The sequence below is a fragment of the Ursus maritimus genome, unplaced genomic scaffold (assembly GCF_017311325.1).
Source record: "Ursus maritimus isolate PB19 unplaced genomic scaffold, ASM1731132v1 scaffold_15, whole genome shotgun sequence".
In the NCBI taxonomy this organism is placed as follows: Eukaryota; Metazoa; Chordata; class Mammalia; order Carnivora; family Ursidae; genus Ursus; species Ursus maritimus.
This window is the reverse complement of record NW_024423897.1, coordinates 16,870,964-16,895,954: the sequence shown is the minus strand read 5'-3', so window position 1 is coordinate 16,895,954 and position 24,991 is coordinate 16,870,964. Positions and strand designations below refer to the sequence as shown.

The 24,991-nt window shown below is 41.9% G+C and overlaps 1 protein-coding gene across 1 annotated transcript in view; it reads left to right on the top strand.

Moving 5' to 3' along the window:
• The window catches only part of ITK (IL2 inducible T cell kinase), a 60,071-nt gene that overhangs the window by 28,378 nt on the left and 6,702 nt on the right, over positions 1-24,991 (top strand). Inside the window, exons 6-15 of the mRNA XM_008692444.2 lie at positions 250-401; positions 4,185-4,250; positions 8,164-8,218; positions 16,592-16,674; positions 18,564-18,697; positions 19,084-19,158; positions 21,231-21,402; positions 21,785-22,001; positions 22,914-22,978; positions 23,069-23,187. Coding sequence (XP_008690666.1) covers positions 250-401; positions 4,185-4,250; positions 8,164-8,218; positions 16,592-16,674; positions 18,564-18,697; positions 19,084-19,158; positions 21,231-21,402; positions 21,785-22,001; positions 22,914-22,978; positions 23,069-23,187 — 1,138 coding nt within the window. The remainder of the gene's footprint in view (positions 1-249; positions 402-4,184; positions 4,251-8,163; positions 8,219-16,591; positions 16,675-18,563; positions 18,698-19,083; positions 19,159-21,230; positions 21,403-21,784; positions 22,002-22,913; positions 22,979-23,068; positions 23,188-24,991) is intronic.

Genomic DNA, 24,991 nt, shown 5'->3' with positions numbered 1-24,991 from the left:
GTGAGAGGGGCAATGAATCCCAGGTACTGGTTGTCTTTGTGTCGTATTCAGCACTACAATCCTAAGTCATAAAGAAAGCCAACTAGAGAAGGCAGGTGGTTTCAGCGAATACCCGATGGATTATAGGAACTGGTGTGTTGACCTGGCATAAAACCAGGAGCAAGTTATAATTTAGGGACTTGTTGACCTTGTTCTGCAGTTTACCTCCTTTCTATGTCATCACTTGGTTTTCTTTTCTACCTCCTCCAGCGATCACTTCGGGAACCTGAAGAAACCATTGTCATTGCCTTGTATGACTACCAAACAAATGATCCGCAGGAACTCATGCTACAACGCAATGAGGAGTACTACCTGCTGGACAGTTCCGAGATTCACTGGTGGAGAGTGCAGGACAGGAATGGGTAAGGCATCTTTGTGGTTGCTGTCCCAGGGCTTGAGGGGAGGCGGGAATAAAGAAAACACTGGAAAGATTTGTCCTGCCTCCGTCAGTATGACTGCTGCACTGAGTTAGAAGAGGAGAGCAGAGGTAGAAGAAAGAGGAAGGCAGAAGTGGTTGAGGAGACCTTTCCACTTCTCAGAAGTGGCAGAGGAAGTCACTTGCTATGTTTGTTCCCCATCAAGCACTCCCAGCCCCCAAGCCCATCTAAAAATTCCCTGGGTTTTTTCACTAAATCCACAGAGTAGGAGATTGGCAGCTTGTTCTATGAGGAAGCACTATTGTTCTTGAGTGTTTAGATGAGACTGAAGGCACATCCCATTGTGAAGTGTCTATTTTCAGTGAAAAGAAAAGGCATGTACAAATGGTACAGATGAGTGGTTATATTAAGAAGCAGCAGGAAGAAGATACTAAAGACTTAGCTACGCTACCAGTCTTTGAACTAGCCATCTACATGATCCGGGGAGAAAGTTGAGTTGTGCTAATACCCATTGTCCACTATGGCAGTTCTGAATGAAAAAAAAATCTATGAGCCCTTCTCTGATCTGAAATACAACAAAATTACTTTTGTTAACCTTCAGAATGCTCTGGGATATATATGACTTAGATACTAGGACTTAGTTTTAAGGCATCAGATTCATGCTGCTTTATAAGGTTTCAGGTTTTGCTTTTAATATATCAGAAGTATTTACCCAAGCCCTGGAATATTCTCCAGAATATGATTTCAATGATTGCATGAATCCAACACAAAAGTGTACCATAATTTAACAATTCCCTTGCTGGCTGTTCAGGTTATTTCCAATATTTTGCAGATACTAACAACACTGCAATGAAAATCCTTGTATATTAATATTAGGGGTTTACATATTTTTAAAGTATGAGGTTATTACTGATTTAAAAACATAAAAAAGAAAAAGAAAACATTCCATCACTGCAATGTTTGGATGGTCTAGATAGTTGTTTAATTTAAAATAAATAAAAATCCAACCTCCGTTTGTCCCCATATAATTCCAAAAGTAATCACTATTGACGTTTTCTTGTGTATTCCCAGACAAAAATTTATACATACACGAATGCATCCTTTTTTTTTTTTTTTATTCACACAAAGGTGATTCTTCTGCTCTTCACCTTGCTTTTGACCTTTAGTAATATATCTTGGAGATCTTTTCATATCAACAGATACAAATTTACCTTATTTTTTGAATAATCACATAGTTTTGGAAGGTGTGTTTGTATTATAAATATTTGAATGATCTTAAATGTTAAGACGTTTAGTTTCCAAGTTATTTGTTTTCTTTGTTATTTTAAACAAGCCCACAGTGAAGATCTTATATTGCTCATGCTCATGTTTCTGGGCAATTTTTTAAAAAAAAATTTTTGCAACATATATATTTTTGAAAATATATTTTTCTTTTGAAAAAATATATATCTCACATTTCTAACTCTGGAACTGTTGAGTCAGAGCCTGTCTCAATTTTGGTAGATAATTCCCTCAGAAAGGTTGCCAAATTTACATTCCCACTACCCACCAACAGTGTGTGGGAGTGTCAACACTGGGTATCATTAATCTTAAAAAAAAAAAAAAGCTAGCTAATCTGATGAGTAAAAAAAGAGGCACACAAATATCTTTAGGGTTAAGGCTTTACTTTTTACATACACCAAAACTTGCTTCTCAAAGTGCCTTCTCTTTAAGTAGCCTTATTGACACCACTACAGGGGGAGTGAGGGAGGGGTATAAAATATAGTTCCTTCAAGGACTGTGGTCTGGGAGACAGTGTTGCTGGCTCGCTGGGAATAGACCCCAAAGCACGTCAGGTGGAACCCCCCTCTCTAGCTGACTAGCAAGTGAGGACTGTCACATCACCTTCTCTTTGCCTATTATAAGGAGCCCCATATCAGAAACAGGTTTAAGACTGCCCTGTTCTACAAACACCAGAAGAACTTACTCAGAAATTCACTCCTCCAGTCAACTGACATTTATGTAGCACACCTAATGTGCCAGGAAATTTCTTCTCCTAGGTTTCGCTTCCCCAAATGACAGTGTACCCTTTGTTCAGTGGCCTGTGGAAACGCTCAGCTCTGCACTTCAAAGGCCATCAAAGAGGACACCCTAGAGTCTAATTGGTGCTTTGGGAATTTCCCCAACGCGCTTTGTAATAATGCAGTGTAGTGGGAAGTACACAAGGTTGGGGAGACAGAAGACTTGGACTTTAACATCAGCTGCTCTTGCTGTAGGTCTTTGGAAAAGTCACTTAAACTTTGGGTGTCCACTTCCTTATCTACGAAACGCAGATGATAATATCAGCTCTATCTCTCAGTGTTGAGGAAATCAATGAGATGCTGAAAGTGAAGGGAGCTTTGTAAATTCTACATCCACGGACAAATGAAGAGAATCACCATTTGTGATCATCATATTATCACAGAATGTTATGTGGTTGGCATATTAGAACACAGTTATTCTCTTGAATGTAAAAATAGTATTTGACCTATTAATAGAATTGTAAACATACGGTGTGGCAAAACCAGACATAATCAAGTGGATTCCAAAAGACAGATATAAAAGAAAGAGTGAATTTTAGAATAACTTGACTTCTATCAATTGGCACAGACTGCCTTGAACACCATATTAGAGATGCTTCTGAAGCTGGGTGTTCGGTTCTCCAAAGGAAGCATGCTGTGATTAACTAGCAATGTCAGCCATGGGCACAGGATATGAGACAATCATCCCACATTTGGCATCCCCATTCTTGATAGCTTTACTCCTCAAAACAATTCTGTGAACTAGATTATGCATTCCTCATTAAACATCATCACTAGATTGAAAAATTGCTTTATGATATAAAAATTAAAATATGCCTTATGAAGTAAAGAGCAAGAAACTCTCAGGCATCTTTTTATAGACTGGCAGAGTTGGGAGGAATTTTATGTGGCATCTAGTTTAGGGCCCTCATTTTACAGATAGCGAGCCATAGGCCCAGAGAGTAGCAGAGACATTGTTTTCACCTTGTAGTATGAAATGCAATAGTGAATGTGAACGTGCTTTGAAAAATACAGGACCATACACAAATGTAAAGTATTTTGATATGGTGATTAGTATCTATCCATATGTCTTTGTTTATGCACAATTATGTATTCCTGCTCAAAAGAAACTCCCACCTCTAAATCCAGCGTGACTGTATTCTTTTTTCTCATGTTTTACCATTTATGTCTGAAGGAGTTCAATTAAAAACAACAAAAAAATATTAGGGAGGCCTTGAATTAAAAACTTATAATGCTGACTGGCAGTATCTTTTGGGGCCTGTGGTTGGAAAGTGATTTTTTTATATTTTAATTATTTTGGTTTCATGACTATAAAATGGTAGCACTAAAGTGGAAAAAATACTGATTGTCGCACCCCAAAGAAAATGTTTCCTGATAGAAAGTAGAGACCGAACATTAATCTTTTTTCCACTAGAGGAAAATTCACAATAAGGAGAGCAACAAACAGAGCTTTTTAAGTGAAGTAGCCGCTTCTTATTTATTATGGTTCATATTTTAGTGGTGAAATCTATTGCCTTTAACAGATGGCAGATTTTTTTTAATTTTAGCGACTCTTTTATTGTAAAACTTCAAAATGTCTTATCATGAATGCCAAATACTGTGCGACTCTCCCATCTTTAAATGACTTTTAGCGGATTGAACCACCTCTAAAATGGAGATATGAAAATTTGTCCTATAATAGTCTAAACATGAATTTCCCTCTTAACAGGCATGAAGGATACGTACCAAGCAGTTATCTGGTGGAAAAATCTCCAAATAGCCTGGAAACCTATGAGTAAGATATTTTATTTGTTTTCTAAAAATATGGTACTAAGGTCCTCTTTAGATTAGGAATATATTATTGATTGATGATAAAAGTACCAGGCATTTTTTTTTTTCTCCTTGTACTTTGATCCCTAAGTAAACAGTAGAGGAAACTTTAAATAGGAGAAGGGGGCCGATATATGTACTCACCTCCCCTTTTATCAAAGAGATGACTCTAGATATCCACATAGATTGTGGTAAAAGGAAAAGTTTCTTCCAGGAATTTTGGTCTTACTTGAGAAGGAAGAAAACAGTATGAACACTGGATCAAATACAAAGTCACTTAAAACATGATTTAAGGCAGTACTTCCAATGCCAGAATAGCAGACAAAGAGGTATTAAATATCTGCTTAGCTTGTATTGTTTATTTCAATTTGTCATTTACAGAAGAGTTCACATGGATGTAATTTTAATGGAACTACCTAGCGTTTAATAAAATCCAATTGTAGTGGACCATGTACTCAGCATGGACGTATGCTCCCTAGCTTAGCTGCTGGAAGGCCCAGAAGCAATAGCCCCATAGCATCACAACAGCCTTGTGTTCCCAGATCTTCCTTTCTAAGTAGCACTTCCCACTAAAATGGAGTTCTTGGAGAAATGGCTTGGGGATTCAGACCCGAGGCAGGGAAAGAACAAAATGAACTTGGAACACCTTGCACCAGAAAGTAAACAAGTACTGCCCCCCAAAATGTTTTAATGATATAGACTTGTGGAATGGGCAAAGAAGTTAGCTTAAAATTGTTCCTTCTGGCCAAAGATGAAACAATTTGAGTATCAAAATAAGTAGTGACAGTAATGGACTATAATCCATTGGATAAAATGGTTTTTAAAAGAAGCAGATAGTTTGATAGGTAAGTGAGTAAGTAAATAAATAAATAAACGAGAAAGTTCTTTCTTACCACAGAGTGCCAGCTAATGAATGTAGAAAGAATAATCAGGTTTAAAGATCACCATTTGTAACTCAAAGTATCTACTAATTCAGGCAAGAAACATCAATGAAAATTTCACAACTAGGGAGGTGAAAATTGGATATTTACCTAGTTTCAAAATATCTTCTCAGAAATCACTTATTAGTTATAGAGTGGAAATATCTGGTAGACCCCTGTTTTAACAAAGTGGTCAAAGTTCGCATCAATAAAGGGACAAACAGACATCCTGGGCCTCCTGATGTGACGCACTGAGAAGGACACAACATCACTTCTGTGATATTCCTGCCCAAACATGCGTAAATCTGAGTTTCATCGTGAGGAAATATAGACAATTCCATATTCAACAAAATAACCTGTGCTCTTCAAAAATGCTAATATCATAAATGACACAAAAGGCTGAGAAATTGGTCCACATTGAAGGAGCCTAAGGAGATGAGTGTTGATTATATGGACTAGTAATCTTTGATTGGATCTTGAGCCATTAAAAAAAATAATAGGGGCACCTGGGTGGCTCAGTCAGTTAAGCATCTGGCTCTTGATTTCAGTTCAGGTCATGATCTCAGAGTTGTGAGATCGAGCCGTGTGTTGGGCTCCATGCTGGGCATAGAGCCTGCTTTAGATTCTCTCTCTCCCTCTCCCTCTGCCCCTTCCTCCTGCCTCTCTCTCTTCCTCCCTCTCTAAAAAAAATAATAAAAAGTGACAAAACACATCATTGGGACAACCAACGAAATTTGAATAAAGTCTGAAATTAGATAATAGTATTGCACCAATGTTAAATTTCCTGATTTTGGTAGTTGTATTATGTTTATGTAAGTATATGTTCTATTTCTTAGAAATACATACTGAAGTACTTAGGAGTTAAAGTCTATTCTCAAATGGTTTGGGAAAAATTATATATATATATATATTTTTTTTTTTTCCAGGGGGAATGGTGAAGCACAGATGTAAAATGTCAGAAATTAGTTCATCTGGGCCAAGTGTATATGGGGGTTCTTTTGTAGTATTTTATAACTTTTCTATACATTTGAAATTATTTAAAAATGAAAAATGTTTAAGTCCTCACCAAATGTTAAGATACCAGGGTTGAAAAATATTAGCTAATGAAGACTTCTATTAACTCATTTGGGCTCTTATTAGTTCAAATGTGGTCAAGTTATTTGTTGGTGAAATTCTAATAGACACTGTTGTGAAGAGCTATCGTTTTCTGAAGAGTCTCTCAACCTGAGACTTGCTCTGATCAAGTATGTGTGAGTAGCCCCTCCCTCAGCTAACAGAAGAGTCATCAATTCCAAGAATACTTGAGCTGCAATGAAGCATGTAGGAAATATGCTTAAATAAAATTCTTTCACTTTTTATAGCCAATGCCTTTAGGAAAATAAATAGGCATTTATTTCAAATGATCACTAGGCTGGGAAGTTTTGTTTGTTTTTGCTTTTAATCAGAATCTCGTCATTGATGATAGAGGGGGCAAACTCAAAATTCCAGCAGAGTATAAAGCACTAGAGAATGGTGGAGTCTGGGGCAAATAAAAAAGTGTGTTCCCCCTCCTAAAGGTATTTTAAGTCATAAACAAAACAAAACAAAACAAAACACTACACCATACAAGCAAAACAGTCTGTGAGCCCTATTTATTCTACACCCTGTCGGCTTGCATTTTTCAGATTATGGGATCACAGCGAGAGAATGAAACGACTCACAAGCAAACATCCAGACATTTAGAAGTTTATATATATGTAAATACCCAATATGATGAGTTTTTATCCTTGAACTTAATGTTGTCTAGTGTCAGGAACATCTGCATAAGAACTAAAAAATGTACCATCTGGGAGCATAACCATGGTTTGGTACATCCACTGATTGGCTTCAGGTCTCCTGCCCTGATTTGGGGGCATAATCTTGGGCAAGTTTCCTCACCAGGCTGGATCTCAGATCCCTTTCCCTTAAAATGAAGGGTCAGACTAGATGGAGGAGGCACTTCAGCTGGCATTCCCTCCCCGTTCCTGAACTCAGGATAGACATCACTCAGTGTCACACTTACCTACTGAGCTCAGGTGCACAGCTTTGGGCAGCTGTGACTGATTGGTCAGAGCCTGCACATGAGATGAAGTATATTGGCCACCCCTGAACTCGGTAAGTTATGAGTCCACTGAGGTACAAAGCACCATCCAATTGCATCATGTTCAGACGATCAGATTGGGTTCACTAATTCCCTCATTTGTGGCTACTTTCTAATAGTCACACAAGTTTGATAAGTGGTGTCCCTTCCCTACCCAGAACTTCTCTCTTCTGGGGCTTATACTTTCCTAAAACTGATTGTTAACTGATGATCATTCTATCTCCTCTTATCTCATAAGTAGCCGGGGAAGTCAGGATGTGGCTCAAGTGTTACCAGCAACATTCAAAAACTTTACCTCTAAAAATCACTCATATTCTTCTTACCACTTTCTAGGGTTTTTTTTTTTCACCAGACCCCAAAATTATAAAAATAATATAATTACTTTGCAGAAGATCTTGAAAACCAGTCTAAAAGAGGAAAATACTGCAATTGCTTTACAAGGCTAAACTTTCAAATTTGTGCTCCATTTTTATAGCCGTCCTAGCATCATCCTACTTATAACCACCCCCTGACTTATGAAATGGGGAAGATGAAGGTTTTCTAAAATTTTATTATGGAAAATTTCCAACATGCACAAAAGTAAGGAGAATAATATAACGAACCTCCATATACCCAAAACCGCGCTTCAAAAATTATTGATACTTTACCAATTCTGGTTCATCTGTTCCCTTCCAATTAAACATTTTATTCCCTGGGAATGGTTTGTGACTTTGTTTTTAAGTTGGAAAGCACAGGTATAGACAGAAAAGGACCAGATCATTTTCTAGCATTATCTTTTACAAGTAAATAATAAAAAAAATTTTAACTGTCATTGACATATGACTTTTTCCTGCTTTCAGGTGGTACAATAAAAGTATTAGCCGAGACAAAGCTGAAAAACTTCTTTTGGACACAGTAAGTCTCCTTAACCTACCGTTTGACTGAAAATAAAATGAACTGTGCTCTTTTTTCCAGCCATCCTGTGGTTTATGCCAATGCAGTAAGCTGATATAGTGGAATGCAGTGGTTTTCACGGCCAGTGGAAATATTTCGGGGATTTATGGAAACTAGCATACAATAGGATAAGAAAACTCGGGAAGGTCCAAGGCCTTGGTATTGACATGCAACTGTCACAACAGGTAGACTGGTCTTTCTGGCTGCAGTGGTTGACCCCAGGGAGCCATGGGGCTAGTTTGCCTTGCCTGCTTCTCTGGCTAGGTCAGGGGTGGCTGTGACTTAGATACTACTTGGTTGGGTTGTGTGTCCAGAAGAAATACATCACTTGTTTTAACTTATTTTTACGCAGCGGTTCTCAAGAGCCATGCAGTATGAGCAGCAGGACTGATCTTGCCCAGGGATGTTAGAATTAAGGGAGAGAGGGATGAGAAGAGAGAAAGCATGGTGCGGTGGAGAAAGTACAGGTCCTAGTACCCTGCTCCGTCACCATCACAGTGGGTGATTTGGTGATTCTAGTTTCTTCTTCCTGGACCTTAGTTTCCCAATGAGTACAAAACGAGCGTTGGATTAAATCAGCGATGACACTTACCCAACACTTATACTGTCACTCTTCGCCCCTGATCTTATGTGACACAGTTGATCGTGGTCCGTGGCTTTGGGATCTTTCTCAACATGAGGCTCCGGGCAGCTGTCATGAGGTGATTGGCACTCGAGGTGAACCCTCTCTGCCTGGACCAGAAGGTCATTTGTTGTTCTAGGACAATGTCACTCAAATAGCTGTGTTGATGGCTCACTTTCGTGGTTGGTTTTCAATTTCCAATTTGTCACAGGCTTATATTTTATAAAATAAATAAAAATCAGCTACTAGAAAAAATAAAGAAGCAAAGACACAGAAAATGCAAGTTCAGTTTTTTTATTAGTCTTTCATTCATTAGACGTAAAGTTGCTCTGATTGCTATAAAAAAAATTTCTAAATGTCTACTCTCAATTTCTCTTTTTGTATGGTGGCAGACCAGCAACAATTTGCCATCTGGCACTCATCCTCAGACTGCACTTTGGGTAGCACTGAAAATTGCACATTTATGGCTCTTTCAGAGAAACCAAATGCATGGAGTTACAGAGAAAAAGTCTTCCACAGAGCAATCAATGAATTTACCAGCATATATGCCTAGACCAGTGGTCCTCAGGCCTGTCTGCACGTTAGAGTCCCCTGGGAAATATTTTTAAAAATACCAATGCCCAAGCCGCACCCCAGATTAATTAAATCAGAATATCTAGTTGGTAAGATCTAGGCACTAGTAATTCAGAGAAAAATCTCTCCAGGTAAGTCTAATATCCAGACTGTATTAATGACCTGTGCCCAACACTAGCCTAACCGGTGATACCAGTAAACAGTAGGTATGAGCTGATGGAGGCATTAGTCTATCTGTGCCAAAATGTCAACCCTATTTCTGCCATTTCACCATATAACATTTCCCAGTTTGGGCTTGAAGGTTTTTCTATCTTTAAGAATTTTAAATTGAATTGCAAATCTTTCCTGCATGGACTGCAGGTGGGGTGGCCAGTTGCCTGGTTGTTTGCCTGGGACCGTCCCAGTTTTAAAAACTGAGAGTCCTGTGTCCAGAAATCCCCACCCCGCTCAGTCCTGGACAAACTGGGACAGCTGGTCACCCGACCTAGTAGCCACTATTTGCGCAGTTGTTGGGGATGAGCCACCGAGAAGGGGACCTGGGACCATGCCAGGGAGGGAATGAAAGGCTATGATGGGAAGGTGGAAGGTTGATGAATATTGCCAAAACGATAATTTAAAGGCATACAGTTAATTATTAGCATGCTATGTACTTTTGTAGAAAGGGAAACTGGTGACAGATTGATTCATTCTATCAAAGGCAAAAATAGAATTTCTAAAAGAGGAAAAGGGGAGGGGAGAAGGAAAGCCCGCAGTCATACTGGGAGCGGAGAACTCCATTTTCTTCGGGTAAGTTGCCGACTAGCAAGCAGCTAGTGTAGAGGACAGGTGGGATGTTCTGCCCTTGGGCAGCTTGTTCTCATCAAAGAGAGCAAGTTCAGTTGTTTATGGATTTCCCAAAAGACTGTGCTTACCAGGGAGGGCTGCATACGAGGCAGCCTGTGTTCTGGCCGCAGTCTGCGTTAGCAGCCCGCTCAGCTATGGTGTGTGCGCCATTTCCTTGATTACGATCGCTGCCTATAAACTCGAGTGCCGTACCATTTTGCTGAGCGCAGGACGAAGCCCTGAGGGGTGCTTGAGACGGGATCTTTAAGCTCAATAAGCTTTCAACTCTCCTGGGAAACAAGACACACTGAAGAGTTAGAGGGTAATTCAAGGTAAGCTACGAGCATGAGGCAGGCCTTCAGTGACCTTGGAGCTCAGGGAAGACTCTAAGGAGTCACATCTCGTGGAGAGAAGAGGAATTGAGCTGAGTCATGACTGGACCCTGGTTTCTCCTTGGTTCCACATCAGCTCAGCACTTAAGATCATCTCCTGTGTCCCCAGGAGACCACGTGTCAGAATCCCTGGGAAGCTCTTAAGAATCCAGAATCCTGGTGGGCCCGGCCCCAGCCCTCGATTCCGACTCTCCAGAGTTAGTTCCTGGGAACCTGTATTTTTTCAAGTCAGACTTGTGATACCTGGGCTGCCGCCTCAGCTCCCCGTTCCCCAACCTATGTTATTGGAGAACAGAGTAAAACCTGGCCGATGAGAACTAACTGAGAAGATGGCAAAATTAATTAAAAACTTGAATTATAATGTGTAAACAAGTGCAGCTTTGTCATTTTCAATCACACATTGGTTAATGAAGTGTTACCCACGGAGCACTTGAAACAGCCCACATGAATGATCAGCTGAGCAGGTCTCCTGTTTTACAGCAGTGCTTCGGACGCGCTTAAGTACATTTGGCTTGCTGGGGCAGTTGAAACATTCCTCCCTGCTAATATTCTGAACTGCTTTGCCAAATCCTCTTTGCCTCCTTAGGTGATATAAGGGCAAACTTCGGGGAGTCCCTGTATTGTCTGCTGCTTGAAACAAGAGCAGAATTGTTTCCTGGGTGTGTTTAGTATCTCTTTATCTAACACGTATAGGACGCTGGTGAGGTGGATCGATACATTTTTATTAACTAGACCTCCTGATGTACGGCCCCATCCATAGCTCTCCACTAGAATATAAAGGCTTTATCTCCCTGCTATACCTAAATTGGATTTATGATGATGCAGTTGCTCAATAAATAGTGTTGAATGAATGAATACATCAAATGCTTCATTAATGTTTTTAAATTAACAACCATGCTTAAAGAAAACTAGCTGATCAAGGGCATCATTAGGGGATTGTATTTTTAACAATACAAATTCCAGACTCCAGCCATCACCAGACAGAACGTCTGGAGGTGGCACTTGGGACTTACCCAAGTTTGGGAACCGCAGAAAAGCATCTCCTACATCGTCCTATCCATTTATCAGATAACACTGCCTCTAAGAAGCCTCTCATGCTTTCCCCTTCCCTGGCCACGGAATGTGGTGGCCTGGCCTTGGAACCCTTATGGTACAATGTCGTTACTTCTCCAGTGGCACTGTTCTCACTCTGCCTTGGGCCTCAGGAGTTTCTCTTCTGTCTTAACCCATTTAGGTAGAAAAGATATTCCATACCTTACTGCAGTGTACACATTGGGTGACCTGAATTTTAGGCAGGAACCTTATTCTAAGGCATTGATTTATCATATTTCTATGATTCAAAGAAGCCATTAAAGATGCAATGTTGACCTAATAATGTTTCAAGAGAAAAAAACATCCAGCTTCTGAATGTGTCAGAGACATTCTCCTAAAGTGTAATGTCACAGGACAAGGCTATGAATTATCAGTCTGTCTTTTGCAGTAACCTACCCTGTGTGTTGAGATTACCTTCTGTAAATTCACCTTTGAAACATATGATCAGAAAGAAGAAAATATATTCCTAATATGTTGAGATATCTCAGATAAAGGCAGACAGTAGAATTAATACTTCCAACAGATGGTATACCATAGCATGTGACAATAATGGCTAATGAGAGCCGTAATCATCCTTGTTCTGGTAGATTCCAGGAAATCTTGTGTACGTTTTAATTCTCCCAACAACCTTTACAGATGAGGAAACTGAAGCTCATACATTTAATCAGGAAATAGTTGAAACTCACAGAATTATGGGCTGGTAGAATAAGAGTTCCCTTTACAGAATATCTGTGTTACAGTAGAGTAAACTGAGGCCAAGTTCGGAGTGTGAATCAGTGGCATAGTTCTGGACTAGAGGAGGGATGCCTACATACACATACACGCAGGTGCACGCACACACACACACACACACACACGGTTAACAAGGGAATATATGAGTTAAGTTCTATTCTCCCATCCCCATAATTCCCGTCCATATATTTCACCACCTCCATCACTTTTTTTCCACCTATTGATGCCTCTTTATTTTTCTAGGTAAATTAGTAAAAGGTAAACTGAGACCTTGAAGATGTCCCAAGGGAATGAGGGCCCCCCTTCTGGCTGCATTGTACAAGTCAGTGTCCCTCTGCATGGCGGTGATGTGAGCAAAGACCCCTTAAGCTCCAGTGTTCTTGGTGGTTGTGACTTCCTCTGAGCCCCTTACAGGAAGTAGGCGGTAACACACATGCTGGATGCCTCGTTTTCCTCAGAACTCTAGACTGCCTCAGCCCCAGACCAGAGTTTCCTGTCACCCTCATTGAATGTTACTTAGAGCAACGATGGTGGGGGAAGAGCTCTGAGCCTCCCATGCTCAGCTGAGCTGACTGCAAACCTTACCTCCCCTTTTTCTCACGTCTGTGGATTACTCTTGTTAACAGTTGGGCCCCACTCTGATTACAGTTTTAAAAAATAATAACAATAATGGCATCTTTGGAAGAATAAGAACAACAATAAAACATTCCTAATTAAATAGAAGAGATGTTTGCATTCCCCCCTTTACAGACACATGATAAACCTCTGGGTTTGTTTTGTTGTTGTTGTTGTGTGGGGTTTTTTGGTCTATTTCTTCCCCTTTTAGAATAACTTAGATATGCAGATAAAATCTTCCTCTGCTGAAGTTTTGTTTCTTCCTGCCTTGAGTTTAACCCATCACATTCCAGTGAAGCAAGAGCAAAAGCTTCAATATGTAGTGAAGGGGGAAATCTCTGAAGACAGACTACGCTACATGTAATGCACGGATGGGTATCACAAATGTGATGTTGAGCAAAAGAAGCCAGACACGGATTCACTATTCACAGTAGCCACAAGGTGGAAACAGCCCAATGTCCATCCTTTGATGAATGGATAAACAAAATGTCATGTGGTCTTATGATGGAATATTATTCAGCCATGAAAAGGAACGCAGTACTGAAACACACTACAACTTGGATGAATCTTGAAAACAATATGCCAAGCGAAAGGAGCCAGGCACAAAAAACCACCTATTATATTATTTCATTTACGTGAAATGTCTAGAATAGGTAAATCTATAGGGACAGAAAGCATATTAGTATGGCAGGAGTGCAAAAAAAAAAAAAAGGTATATTTGGGGAGTAATGGAAATGTCCTAAAATTAGATTGAGTTGCACAACTCTATAAATTTACTAAAAATGATTGGATTGTACACTTGAACTGGGAGAATTTCATGGTATATAAATTACACTTCAAAAGCTATTTTAAAATCAAATGAACTAATCTGGGATTTTTCATGTCACATGGATCACCTTTATTTTAGAAATTCAATAAACTACTGACCCCAAAGGGGAAAAAACTCTAAGACTTGGAGAATCAAGTTCTTTAAAGGAGGATTTGTAAGCATATATTAAAAGGGTCTTTAGTAATTCACTGGAGAAATGGTTTACATTTATATCTGAGAATGGGAAAATCAGAATCTGTTTACCACTCTTCTGTTCTCACCATGTCCAAGTTTCTGCACAGAACACCTTGTGGGTAATGTGGGATGCAAACTGTAGGCTTAAGATCATATATTGCTCCAGAAAGATTACAGCAGATTTTCTTAAATTGAAAAGAAAATCATGAAATAAAAATTAGCTACTAAACTAAATTCTATGGGAACAAAGAATACTAGGACTATTTCAGGATATCTTAGAAAAAGAAATACAGTAGCTTTCTGCATTTTCCTCCATTCTTCCCCTGTTTTCAGGCAGCAACCAGAGCAGCCCAAACTCACAGCCTTGGGATAGGGAGAACATGGCTAAGCAATAGAGACCTGAAGATTCAGGTCTCAGCTTCAAATTTCTCCCCCCCCCCCAGATTTATCAAGATATAACTGATAAATAACATTTTATAAATTTAAAGTGTACAATGTAATAATTTGATATATGTATACATTGCAAAATGATTAATATAATAAGTTTCATTAATATCCATCAGTAGACATAGTTACAGATTATTTTCTCCTATGATGAGGATGGGTAAGATCTACTCTCTTAGCGACTTTGACATAGAAAATACAATACTGTTACCTATTGTCATCATACTGTACCTTACTTCCCAGGTCTTATTTACCTTGTAACTGGAAGTTGATACCTTTTGGCCCCCTTCATCCAATTCCCCCACCTTCCACACCCCTCCAATTTTCAAAATAGATCCTTGAAATCCTAGAAGAGATAAGAAGAGCTTGGGGAGTTTTACATTTATGTAGTAAATTATAGGTTTAGCAAGAATGCACAATGATGTAAGGGCCAGTTGTCCCCAGCCACCACACCCCAAACACACACACCTTGCAGGTTTAGGGCCAAGTTAGAGGTAGCAGGTTATATTTCTGGGTGAGCTTTCTAACACATAGTGCTGTTTTGAGAGAGAGAGAGACTACTCGTCAGGACTATTCCAAGTAAGCGCTCCATGTGCAGCTGGGTCAATGGAGACCAAACCCAGATGTCTATAAGAATCATGTGGCAAGCTTCTAAAAAGTTCAGGAGACAGGGTACCAGTCTTGGCGATTCTAAGTGTATAGGTAAGGGGTGAAGCACGGTTAACTGTTGTTATTTTTGTTTTGTTCTGTTTTGTCTTGTTCTGTGCTTCAGATTCTTCAGGTGATCACAGTAATCAACAAAGTATGGGACACAGGGGTATAAGGAGTTAAGCCAGATCCGTAGTTCTCAACCGGGGTGATTTTGTCCCCCAGGGAACACTTGGTGGGGTCTGACATCCAGTCGATAGAGGCCAGGGATGCTGTTAAACAGCCTATAATGCTGGGGTTCTAGGAGTCAAATCATTAACATGGCCATCTCTGTGTATTGTTTCTATTGGGTATAGACAACCCACTTTGGGGGCTGGACGATGGAGGGGCTCACGTTGTTCTAAATTGTGTAGACTTTGCTCCATATGCAACCAGTATGTGTGGCTCACCACGAGGCTCATGTGTTTCTCTGGCTTCAGTTGTGGCCCTCACCATGTTGAAGTTACGTAAATCATAATAACAGGTTTTGCAAATATTACCAGCTCAGATTTATAGTTGGGCAAGAACAGAGCGTTAGACATGAAGTGCTCAAAACAGAGTTCAGATTTTAAAGTTCCCACTGGGAATGAATACATTGGCATATGCATTTGCTTGTACTTTTTCTATCAGCACTGGCAAAACTGTTGGGGGTGGTGGGGGTGACGAGTACATTCTTGGGACTTTCCCTTCTCTCCACTTCCCTCATGAGACCAGGAACTTCACGTTATTTTTTTTCCCCTCTTTTTGCCCACAGCAAAATCAGCACTCTAGAAAGGGCCTAATACATACATTCCCCTTAAGGAACTGAGGAAGCTTCAAGATCAGAAAGCTTTGTGCCCTTGGAAGGGAATGGAGAAGTGGCTTCTAACATGTGTTGAGGGGAGGTATCATGGAGCAGGAACATGGGCTTTGCTCACATGCCATGCTCAAGGTTCAAAGCCCAGGTCTGCCCTTACTAGTTGTGGATGGTGAGAAAGACACTTCAGCTCTGTGGCACTCAGTGTCCTCATCAGTAAACTGAGGATATGAAATCTTAGATTGCCATGTTGTAGTGAGGGTTGGATAACGTCTGTAATGAGCCTGGTACATGTGGACCCCCAAAAGGGCAGAGCTTGTATTTATCTGTCTTCATTCCCTATTTATGTCATCACCAGAAGTCTCTGATCCATGGTAGGACCTCAAGAAACACCTGTTGAATGAACAAATGAAATGGTAGCCGTTATTGCTGAAAGTCTGCTCTGTGCGAAGCTGGCCTATTGTCTTTCCTCCTTTCACAGACAAGAAAGTGGAGCTGGAGGCATGAGGCTGGTTTCCTGGGATCACTAACCTTCTATATTTTCTAACCATTCCAGGGCAAAGAAGGAGCCTTCATGGTACGAGATTCCAGGACTCCAGGAACATACACGGTGTCTGTTTTCACCAAAGCAATTGTAAGGTACAGTGTTAAGTCAGCTCAGCAAAGCGGGGAGAGACGGTCCTGAGGTGGGTAAGCCACAAGCCCCACACAGCAACATAGACAGTGCAAGAGGTAGAGGGGTCACCAGAAATGGTGTGCTTTCCCTGATCCCACCGAGAAAACCGAGGCCAGGACATGAAGAACGTAACTGAAGTGATTTCATTGGAAAGTAACAGAGCTGGGTCCAGATGCCAGGTTCCTTTCTAAGTTAACACCCCTGAGTGCAGAACGCTAAAGAAATAAAATACTTGAGCTGCAATGGATGAGTTTATAATTTGACCCAGCTAGCAAAGAAGATACTTTCAACCAGAAGTGAGAAGATAGGCGTCTTCGTTCTGGCTCCTCTAATGAAGTAACCTACCATTTGTTGAGTCCTTACCATGTGCCAGAATGTTACAGACTGTTTCTCATCCTCACAAACTCTGAAGGCAGGAGTTACTCTGCTCCTTCCCCATAGGAAAAAACAAGGCTCAAAGAGCTGATGGTATGTCCCCGAGGCAATGGAGCTCCAGTGGTCAAGCCACCATCATGCTCCAGCGGGCTGACCACAAGACCCTGCTTGTCTCCCCCTCTCTGTACCTCAGTTTCCTGCTCAGTAAAACAAATATCTAAGAGCCTATTCAGGTCTCAAATTCTCTTCTAATTAAAAAATAAGTAAGAACAAAGCAGTTTGTCAATGAGCAAGTTCCAGTAAGAATTAAGAAAAAAGAGAGAAAGAATGATTAAGGTGTCCTCAGGGAACACTTCTGGGAGAATGAGGACATGAGCAGGACTCAGAGCAAGAGCAGGGTCTAGACAGGGGGTGGGGAAGAAGGGTGCTGCCCAGGGATGGGAGAGAAGAGGCACATCACAGAGGGGCCGTGCCTCTGCCATGGCTGGGGACAGTGAGGACAGTGACCTGTAGCTCCATAAGATATGATGGAGAAGGAATGAGAAATAAAGTCTATGCTGAGGGGGTCCAAGGTGAGTGACCACTTCCAGGTTCAGTGATCCACCACCAAGACTCACAGGACTCAGCATATAGTCAGTCGTACTCAAGGCTAACGTTTATTACAGCAGAAGAATACAAAGCAAAAGCAGCAAAGGGAAAAGGCACATGGGCCAAAATCCAGAGGAAGCCAAACGTGAGCTTCCAGGAGTCCTCTCCCAGCGGAGTCACACAGGACGTGCATAATTCCTCCAGCAGCGAGCTTTGACCACAGGGGTAAAACGGTGTCTATCAGGGAAGCTCAGGAGAGACTCAGTGCCCAAGGTTTTCACTGGGGGCTGGTCACCTAGCACCCTCTGCCTAGCACATAGCAAAATTCCAGAGTCCCAGAAGAAAAGCAGGCATGGAACATAAACCACAGTGCTATACAAACAATTTAGGAACAGGGAGCCATCCTTACCAGTTAGGGAATGGTGAGAGTCCTCCCAAAATCCAAGTTCTCAGATGCCAGCCGTGGGCCAACCTTGCAAGCAGGCCTTTCATTCAGGACAGCTATGTTAACTCTTTGCTCTGCAAAGTCACGAGAGTACTAAGGGTCCAGAGTGTTCCCTTATCGTCTGCTGCCAGTTAGTGAAATCCGCACAGCAGAGGAGGCAAGCATGTAGCATACACGAGACCATTCCCCACTTCATGGCTGTAGAAGAAGCATCACCAGTCCCTCGTGGCACTGATTCTAATTGGGTCTAGATGTAGCCTCGGAGACCTCCTGACTCCAGCACCCAGGGCCACCCTGTCAAGACGGACACACGAGTTGAAATATACCTGCCATCCTTCTGCGAGGGTAAAAAACAAAGCTAATAGGAATCTGACACCAGTAGACATTTTTGTGTCTAAGTATTGCTTGTTAATAATCACTGCATTTATGTTTCATTTATTGCAGTGAGAACAACCCCTGTATAAAGCACTATCACATCAAAGAAACAAATGAGAACCCCAAGCGATATTATGTGGCTGAGAAGTATGTGTTTGACTCCATCCCTCTCCTCATCAATTATCACCAACATAATGGAGGAGGTGAGTTCTAAAGGATGAGGCCAGGGGGACCCTTGCAGGGGAACTTAGAGAAAAATGACAACCACCTCACTGGGTTTCTTCATCTCAGACAAGCTGACCATAAATAATAACTAAATCTCCAAATAGAAAATGATGCCAAATATTTGGTTGTATTCTATATTTTCCATTAGCAAATTCTGTTGTTAGACTCATGGGATTTCACCACCTGCCCATCTGTATTTATTACTCTTGTTGGAGGGGGTGTAATATCAGTGACTGGACTTTGGGATTTGTTTTCCAGAATAAAAATAGCTTTTGCATTGGATTATATTTTTGCTGGTAATTTAACTTGAATCATTGCTACAGTAAAGCTCTAACTACTGCCTTTCACGTTTTAATCAACCCAGGTCTGGTCACTAGACTCCGGTATCCAGTTTGTTCCTGGAGTCAGAAAGCCCCGGTCACAGCAGGACTGAGATACGGTGAGCAGTGCATTCAGCAGTATTACGTATTTGCACTAACTCACATCCCTAAAGGTCTGAGGCAAATTCTGAATGGACTTCCCATGTACCTGATTCTTCCCCAGACTTAAAATAACCATTATAACAGGTCCACTGTATGTCTGGAGATGGTGTGCACTAAGGAATATTTCAAGTGTATGAGAGAGATGTATCTATGAGCACGTTTATTGAGGTCAAATCAGTGTCCATTGGTTTTACTAAGAGTTCATCAATGAAGTGTTTATTGAGCACCTACTTTGTTCAGAGCACTCGACTAAACGCTATTAGAAAATAATGCCTTGGGACCACATTCCCTGTCTTCTAGAACTTCCGTATCATCTAGTTTGTTGGGTCTGGTCCATTGCAAGGGCTGGAAGCTGGAAGCATTTACAAGTGTTTGTCTGCATAACATGGTGCTAATTTTTTTTTTCAATGCCTTTAGGCAAAGCTTGCATCTCCACTGCCATAAGCCCTGTTATTCCCTTTTATCCTTTGGAACTACTTCCCTCACTTTTGATTATCTGCCTGGAGCCTAAAGACATCTGAGTTTGCATCCCCTGTTCTTTTTTTTTTTTTTAAGATTATTTATTTATTCGACAGAGATAGAGACAGCCAGCGAGAGAGGGAACACAAGCAGGGGGAGTGGGAGAGGAAGAAGCAGGCTCGTAGAGGAGGAGCCTGATGTGGGGCTCGATCCCATAACACTGGGCTCACACCCTGAGCCGAAGGCAGACGCTTAACCGCTGTGCCACCCAGGCACCCCTGCATCCCCTGTTCTAAACTGTGCTGGTCGAGGAGAAGGCTGGAGTAATTTTCATTGTGTATCTCCTGGGTGGGTGGTTCTCAGACTTCAGTGTACATCTAAGTCATCTGGGATGCTTATTAATAATGTTGGCTCCTGGGGGCACCTGGGTGGCACAGTCGGTTAAGCATCTGATTCTTGGTTTTGGCTCAGGTTGTGATCTTAGGATCGTGAGATCAAGCCCCACATCAGGCTGTGTGCTCACCGCAAAGTCTGCCTAAGACTCTCTTTCTTGCCCCTCCCCCTTCTAAAAATAAATAAATAAATCTTAAAAAAAAAAAAAAAGAATGTTGGCTCCTGGGCACTAACTAACACTTAACCAAAACACAATCCCTGATAATGGAGGCCTGGAGTCTGCATTTTAAACAAACGCTCTAGGTGATTTTGACACAGGTGATTAGAGAGTCATACTTTGAGAAACACTGCTATGGGTTCTCCACCCCGAACTAGCACCATGCCTGGTACATAGCAGGAATTCAGTACTATTTTCTGTTGACTCAAAGAGGTAGAAATTGAGCTGTTCATGGTACTAGGCCAGGTGCCAGGAAACGGTCGTATTCCTTAGCCTCCTTATGAAAATAAGGTAATTCTAATAACTGTAGAATCTTAACATGTCCATGCTGGATGGGATCTCAGAGATCATTTTATGAACCCACTCATTTTGTCAATGTAAAAATTGAGAATCGGATTCCTTTTATTCATTTACTGAACATTTTTTGAGAGCTTACCATGTGCCAGACTGTGCTGGCTGCTACCTCTGTACCAGACCCTTTGGGATCCTTCCTCCCAACCCCTGCTATGGCTGAACAGGGTGCTGTGGATGCACTTGGTGGATAAATGAATGAATGAATGAATGATCAGCTCAAATGAAATTTGCTGTATGTGAAAAATGACAATAAAACATTTTCAATCAGGTATAGAAAATAGTTGAGACATTACAAGAACCCTTTCATTTATTTTCTTTGGTATCTTGATTAATGGCACTTTCCTTCCTCCTTCCGTGTAATCTCCCCCCCCCACATACATTTTTCATGGTTTTATATGCATATGCTATGTTATTATTTGGGGGGAAAAGATAATAATTTTACCTATCTATGATAGTTCTAAGTCTAAAGCTTGTATTATTTGCTGTCTTTGGGTTATATTAACAATAAGGTGACATGCTACCTAGGGCTATATATAGTCTCCTTGTAGCCCTCCACCTCATATCTACTGCATGCCACCCCTGGCAAAACCTCTCTCTCTTTTCCAGGGAAATGGGTGATTGATCCCACAGAGCTCACTTTTGTGCAGGAGATTGGCAGTGGGCAGTTTGGGCTGGTACATCTTGGCTACTGGCTCAACAAGGACAAAGTGGCCATCAAAACCATTCAAGAAGGGGCTATGTCAGAAGAGGACTTCATAGAGGAGGCTGAAGTCATGATGTGAGTAGCCAAAACAAAGGTACGCAGAGATGTCTTGGGGAGGATGTTTTGTGCGGTGTTCTTTACATACATTCTGATGCCATGTCACGCCGCTTTGCTGCTCAAATCTACTGATGGTTTCCAGTGGCGTGGAGAATCAAATCAAATTCCTCACCGGCATGGTCTACAAGGCCTGTCACGGTCTTGCCCTGTCCACTCGCCAGTCTCATCCCCTTCCTCGTCTCCCCTTAGTCCACGATGTGCCAGCCACGCTGGCCTCCATTCATCCTTGCGCATGCCGTCTGACTCCTCACCGTCCTTCGAGTTGTTCTTGTTTGGGGGAGGGAGTGCAATTTTGGGAGACCGAGTTTAGACCATCTTGCCCCTTGCCTTTTCCGTCTAGGAAACTCTCTCACCCCAAACTGGTCCAGCTGTACGGGGTGTGCCTAGAGCAGGCCCCCATCTGTCTGGTGTTTGAGTTCATGGAGCATGGCTGCCTGTCAGATTACCTGCGCAGCCAGCGGGGGCTCTTTGCCGCAGAAACCCTGCTGGGCATGTGCCTGGACGTGTGTGAGGGCATGGCGTACCTGGAAGAGGCATGTGTCATCCACAGAGACCTGGTAAGAGGAAGCAGGGCTGACATCTGTAGGTCTGGGATGAAGGGCTGTGGCCCACTGAAATGTGGAGTACCCAGACTGGGAATACATTATAAATAACAAGTCACAGACCGTCTCCCTTCCATTCTCATCTTCTTCCTTCTTCCACCCACATGGTGATGTCCTAGTAGGACTCAGATCTGGGCTCTAATCTCAGCCTTGTTTCTGATTTGTACCCTCTGAGTCTGAATTGACATTTTTCCAAAATGAAGCTTATAGCCTCTCCTTAACCTCTCCATGCCTTGGTTTCCTCTTGGTAAAATGAGGGAAATGGACAAGCACAGTTTTTCTCAAACTATTATTCAGGGATCTACCCCAATCACATTGGGGTGATACTAAAACCATCCTCAGAATCTCTGGAGGTCAGAGCTCAGGATATTCATTTTAACATACCCCCTTGGGATTTGTAGGCACATTTCAAATGTGAAAAAAGCGTGAGGTCTTTTATCACTCAGGGCTCTTCCAGTGCACAATTGTGTGATCCTCACTGGGGACTAGGTACTCTTCCTACTGAGGAATTGTTTTAAGAGGATTAGCAAATGGGTGATAGTTTCTTCATATCAGCCCTAATGTTCACATTTCCTATTGCATCAGGTTGCATTAGAGCACATCGTTGGTTAGACAACACCACAGATTTCTCTTCTACTTAGGATCTCAGGAGCGAAGCTAAAGGACCACATTTACTCATCCTGATAAAAGATCACACATTTAACTTTTGAGCTCACTTCTGGACACTAGGGAAACTTAATCACCGTCTGTAAAGCCCTTGTACAGCAGCACATAGAAACCCAAAAGCCTGAGATTCTAGGAGACTCCTTATATTGATTATCCACCAACAGTTTTCCTTCCCCTTTTGTTCGCCTGTCTCCACTCCAGGCTGCCAGAAATTGTTTAGTGGGAGAAAACCAAGTCATCAAGGTGTCCGACTTCGGGATGACAAGGTAATATGGGCGTGTGGTGCCAGGAGAGTCTCAGGAATGGGACTCAGGCCCCCAGAATGTTCAGACATTCTTCCTGCACTCTCTACCCAGGTTCGTCCTTGATGATCAGTACACCAGTTCCACGGGCACCAAGTTCCCGGTGAAGTGGGCATCCCCGGAAGTCTTCTCCTTCAGTCGTTATAGCAGCAAGTCAGACGTGTGGTCATTCGGTGAGTGTCATCCTGGCCCCACACCCACGTGATCCAGGACTGCCAGCCGGCTGTTTTATTTGTCAAATCCAGGCAACTCTACTTGCCCAGGACTGCATGGTGAGGGCGTCCCACTGAGAGTCTGTGTGTGACAACGGCTCTGAAAAGTGGGAAGAGGTCCTCGTTACTGCATTTGTTCCTGGAGATCTTTGAAATGGGAGTTAAAGTGAGAGTGGAAACAGATCCGGTGACCCCTTCTGTAAGACCAAAAGCTGGAGGAGTCAGGAGATTAGAATATGAGTTCCTTAAGGACCGGGAGCATATTTGTTCAACATTTTTTTCCCACACTTAACCCTCAATCAATATTTTACTCATTTATTCAGCAACAGTTTATCAAGCATCTACTATAAGCCAGGGCTAATCTAGGTGCTCACAATGCAGGGGCGCATAGGATAGGAAAGATGCCAATTCTTTTGGAGGCAAATTTTAGGGGGAGAAGATAACAATCACATAAATGAGCTAATAGATACATACATAAGACAAAGTCCCATAGTGATAAGTAACTGGTATGAATAAAACACAATAGTAATGGAATAGAAAGCGACAGGGATGGAGGGTCTGTTTTAAATAGCAGGGTCTGGGACTTCCCAAGGGTGGTGACCCTTGAGCACAGATCTGAATGGTGAGAGACAGTCATCCCCACTTGAAGATCCAGGGAACAGTGTCCCTGACCAAAAACCAGCAAGTATAAAAATTTGGTGTGTCCAAAGAAAAGAGGGGTACTGTCTTAGTGAGAGAAGAGTAGACAATGAAGTTGGCTGTCCCTGATAAGGAATTAGAATTTCTAATGAGTGTATGGGGCGCCTGGGTAGCGCAGTCGTTAAGCGTTTGCCTTCGGCTCAGGGTGTGATCCCGGCGTTCCGGGATCGAGCCCCACATCTGGCTCCTCCGCTGGGAGCCTGCTTCTTCCTCTCCCACTCCCCTGCTGTGTTCCCTCTCTCGCTGGCTGTCTCTCTGTCACATAAATAAATAAAGTCTTTTAAAAAAAAAGAATTTCTGATAAGTGTAAATGGGCATGAATGAAAGGCAGAAGGAATGATGTTGGTATGGCAGGAAGTACTAAATATTCTGACTGGATTTGCATATCATCCTAAGCCATAGTTTGTGAGTACTAAACTATACACAAAAACGTACTGGACAGCCTCTTTGATTTGAATTATAAGAAGGGTTATACTTTGGAAAGGAATGAGTGGAGTTTGATTTTGCCAAGTGTATCGACTTAGGAGTAGAAACCAGGGGAAAGCTGACTAAATCTCTTCAGGGAACCGGTTTTGAAGTCTCCCCCAGTATTTTAGAATAGCCAACTTCCGACAACCGAGTGGTTTGTAAATTTCTAGTTCTCCTAAACTGTTCCTTAAAACAGCTTCCTATTTGACAGACCCAGCCAAGACTTCGTTATTCAAATTTAAGTTAGAGAATGAATTTGGAAGAAATAAAACTGCACCAGAGCAATCTCAGGGGATCCTTTTCTCCCCCCAAGTCCGCATATAATAAGGAAAGGTATGGCTGACGTGTGGCCACTCTCTATGGGTGATGCAGCTGTTCACACTGCACCGAGCCCGGTGGCCAGCAGAGGGATGTTTGCCTCCATGGCCACTTTGTCACACTCACCTGCCAACTCTGCATAAGGCTTATTCTACCACAGGTTGTCAGCTTGGGAATTTTCTGTTGCATCTTATAATTAGAGGGCTGAGCTACAGTCCATCCCTGCCTAGGACGTGCCCCCTGAAGTGTCCAAAAATGAGACTGACCAATGGATGGAAGC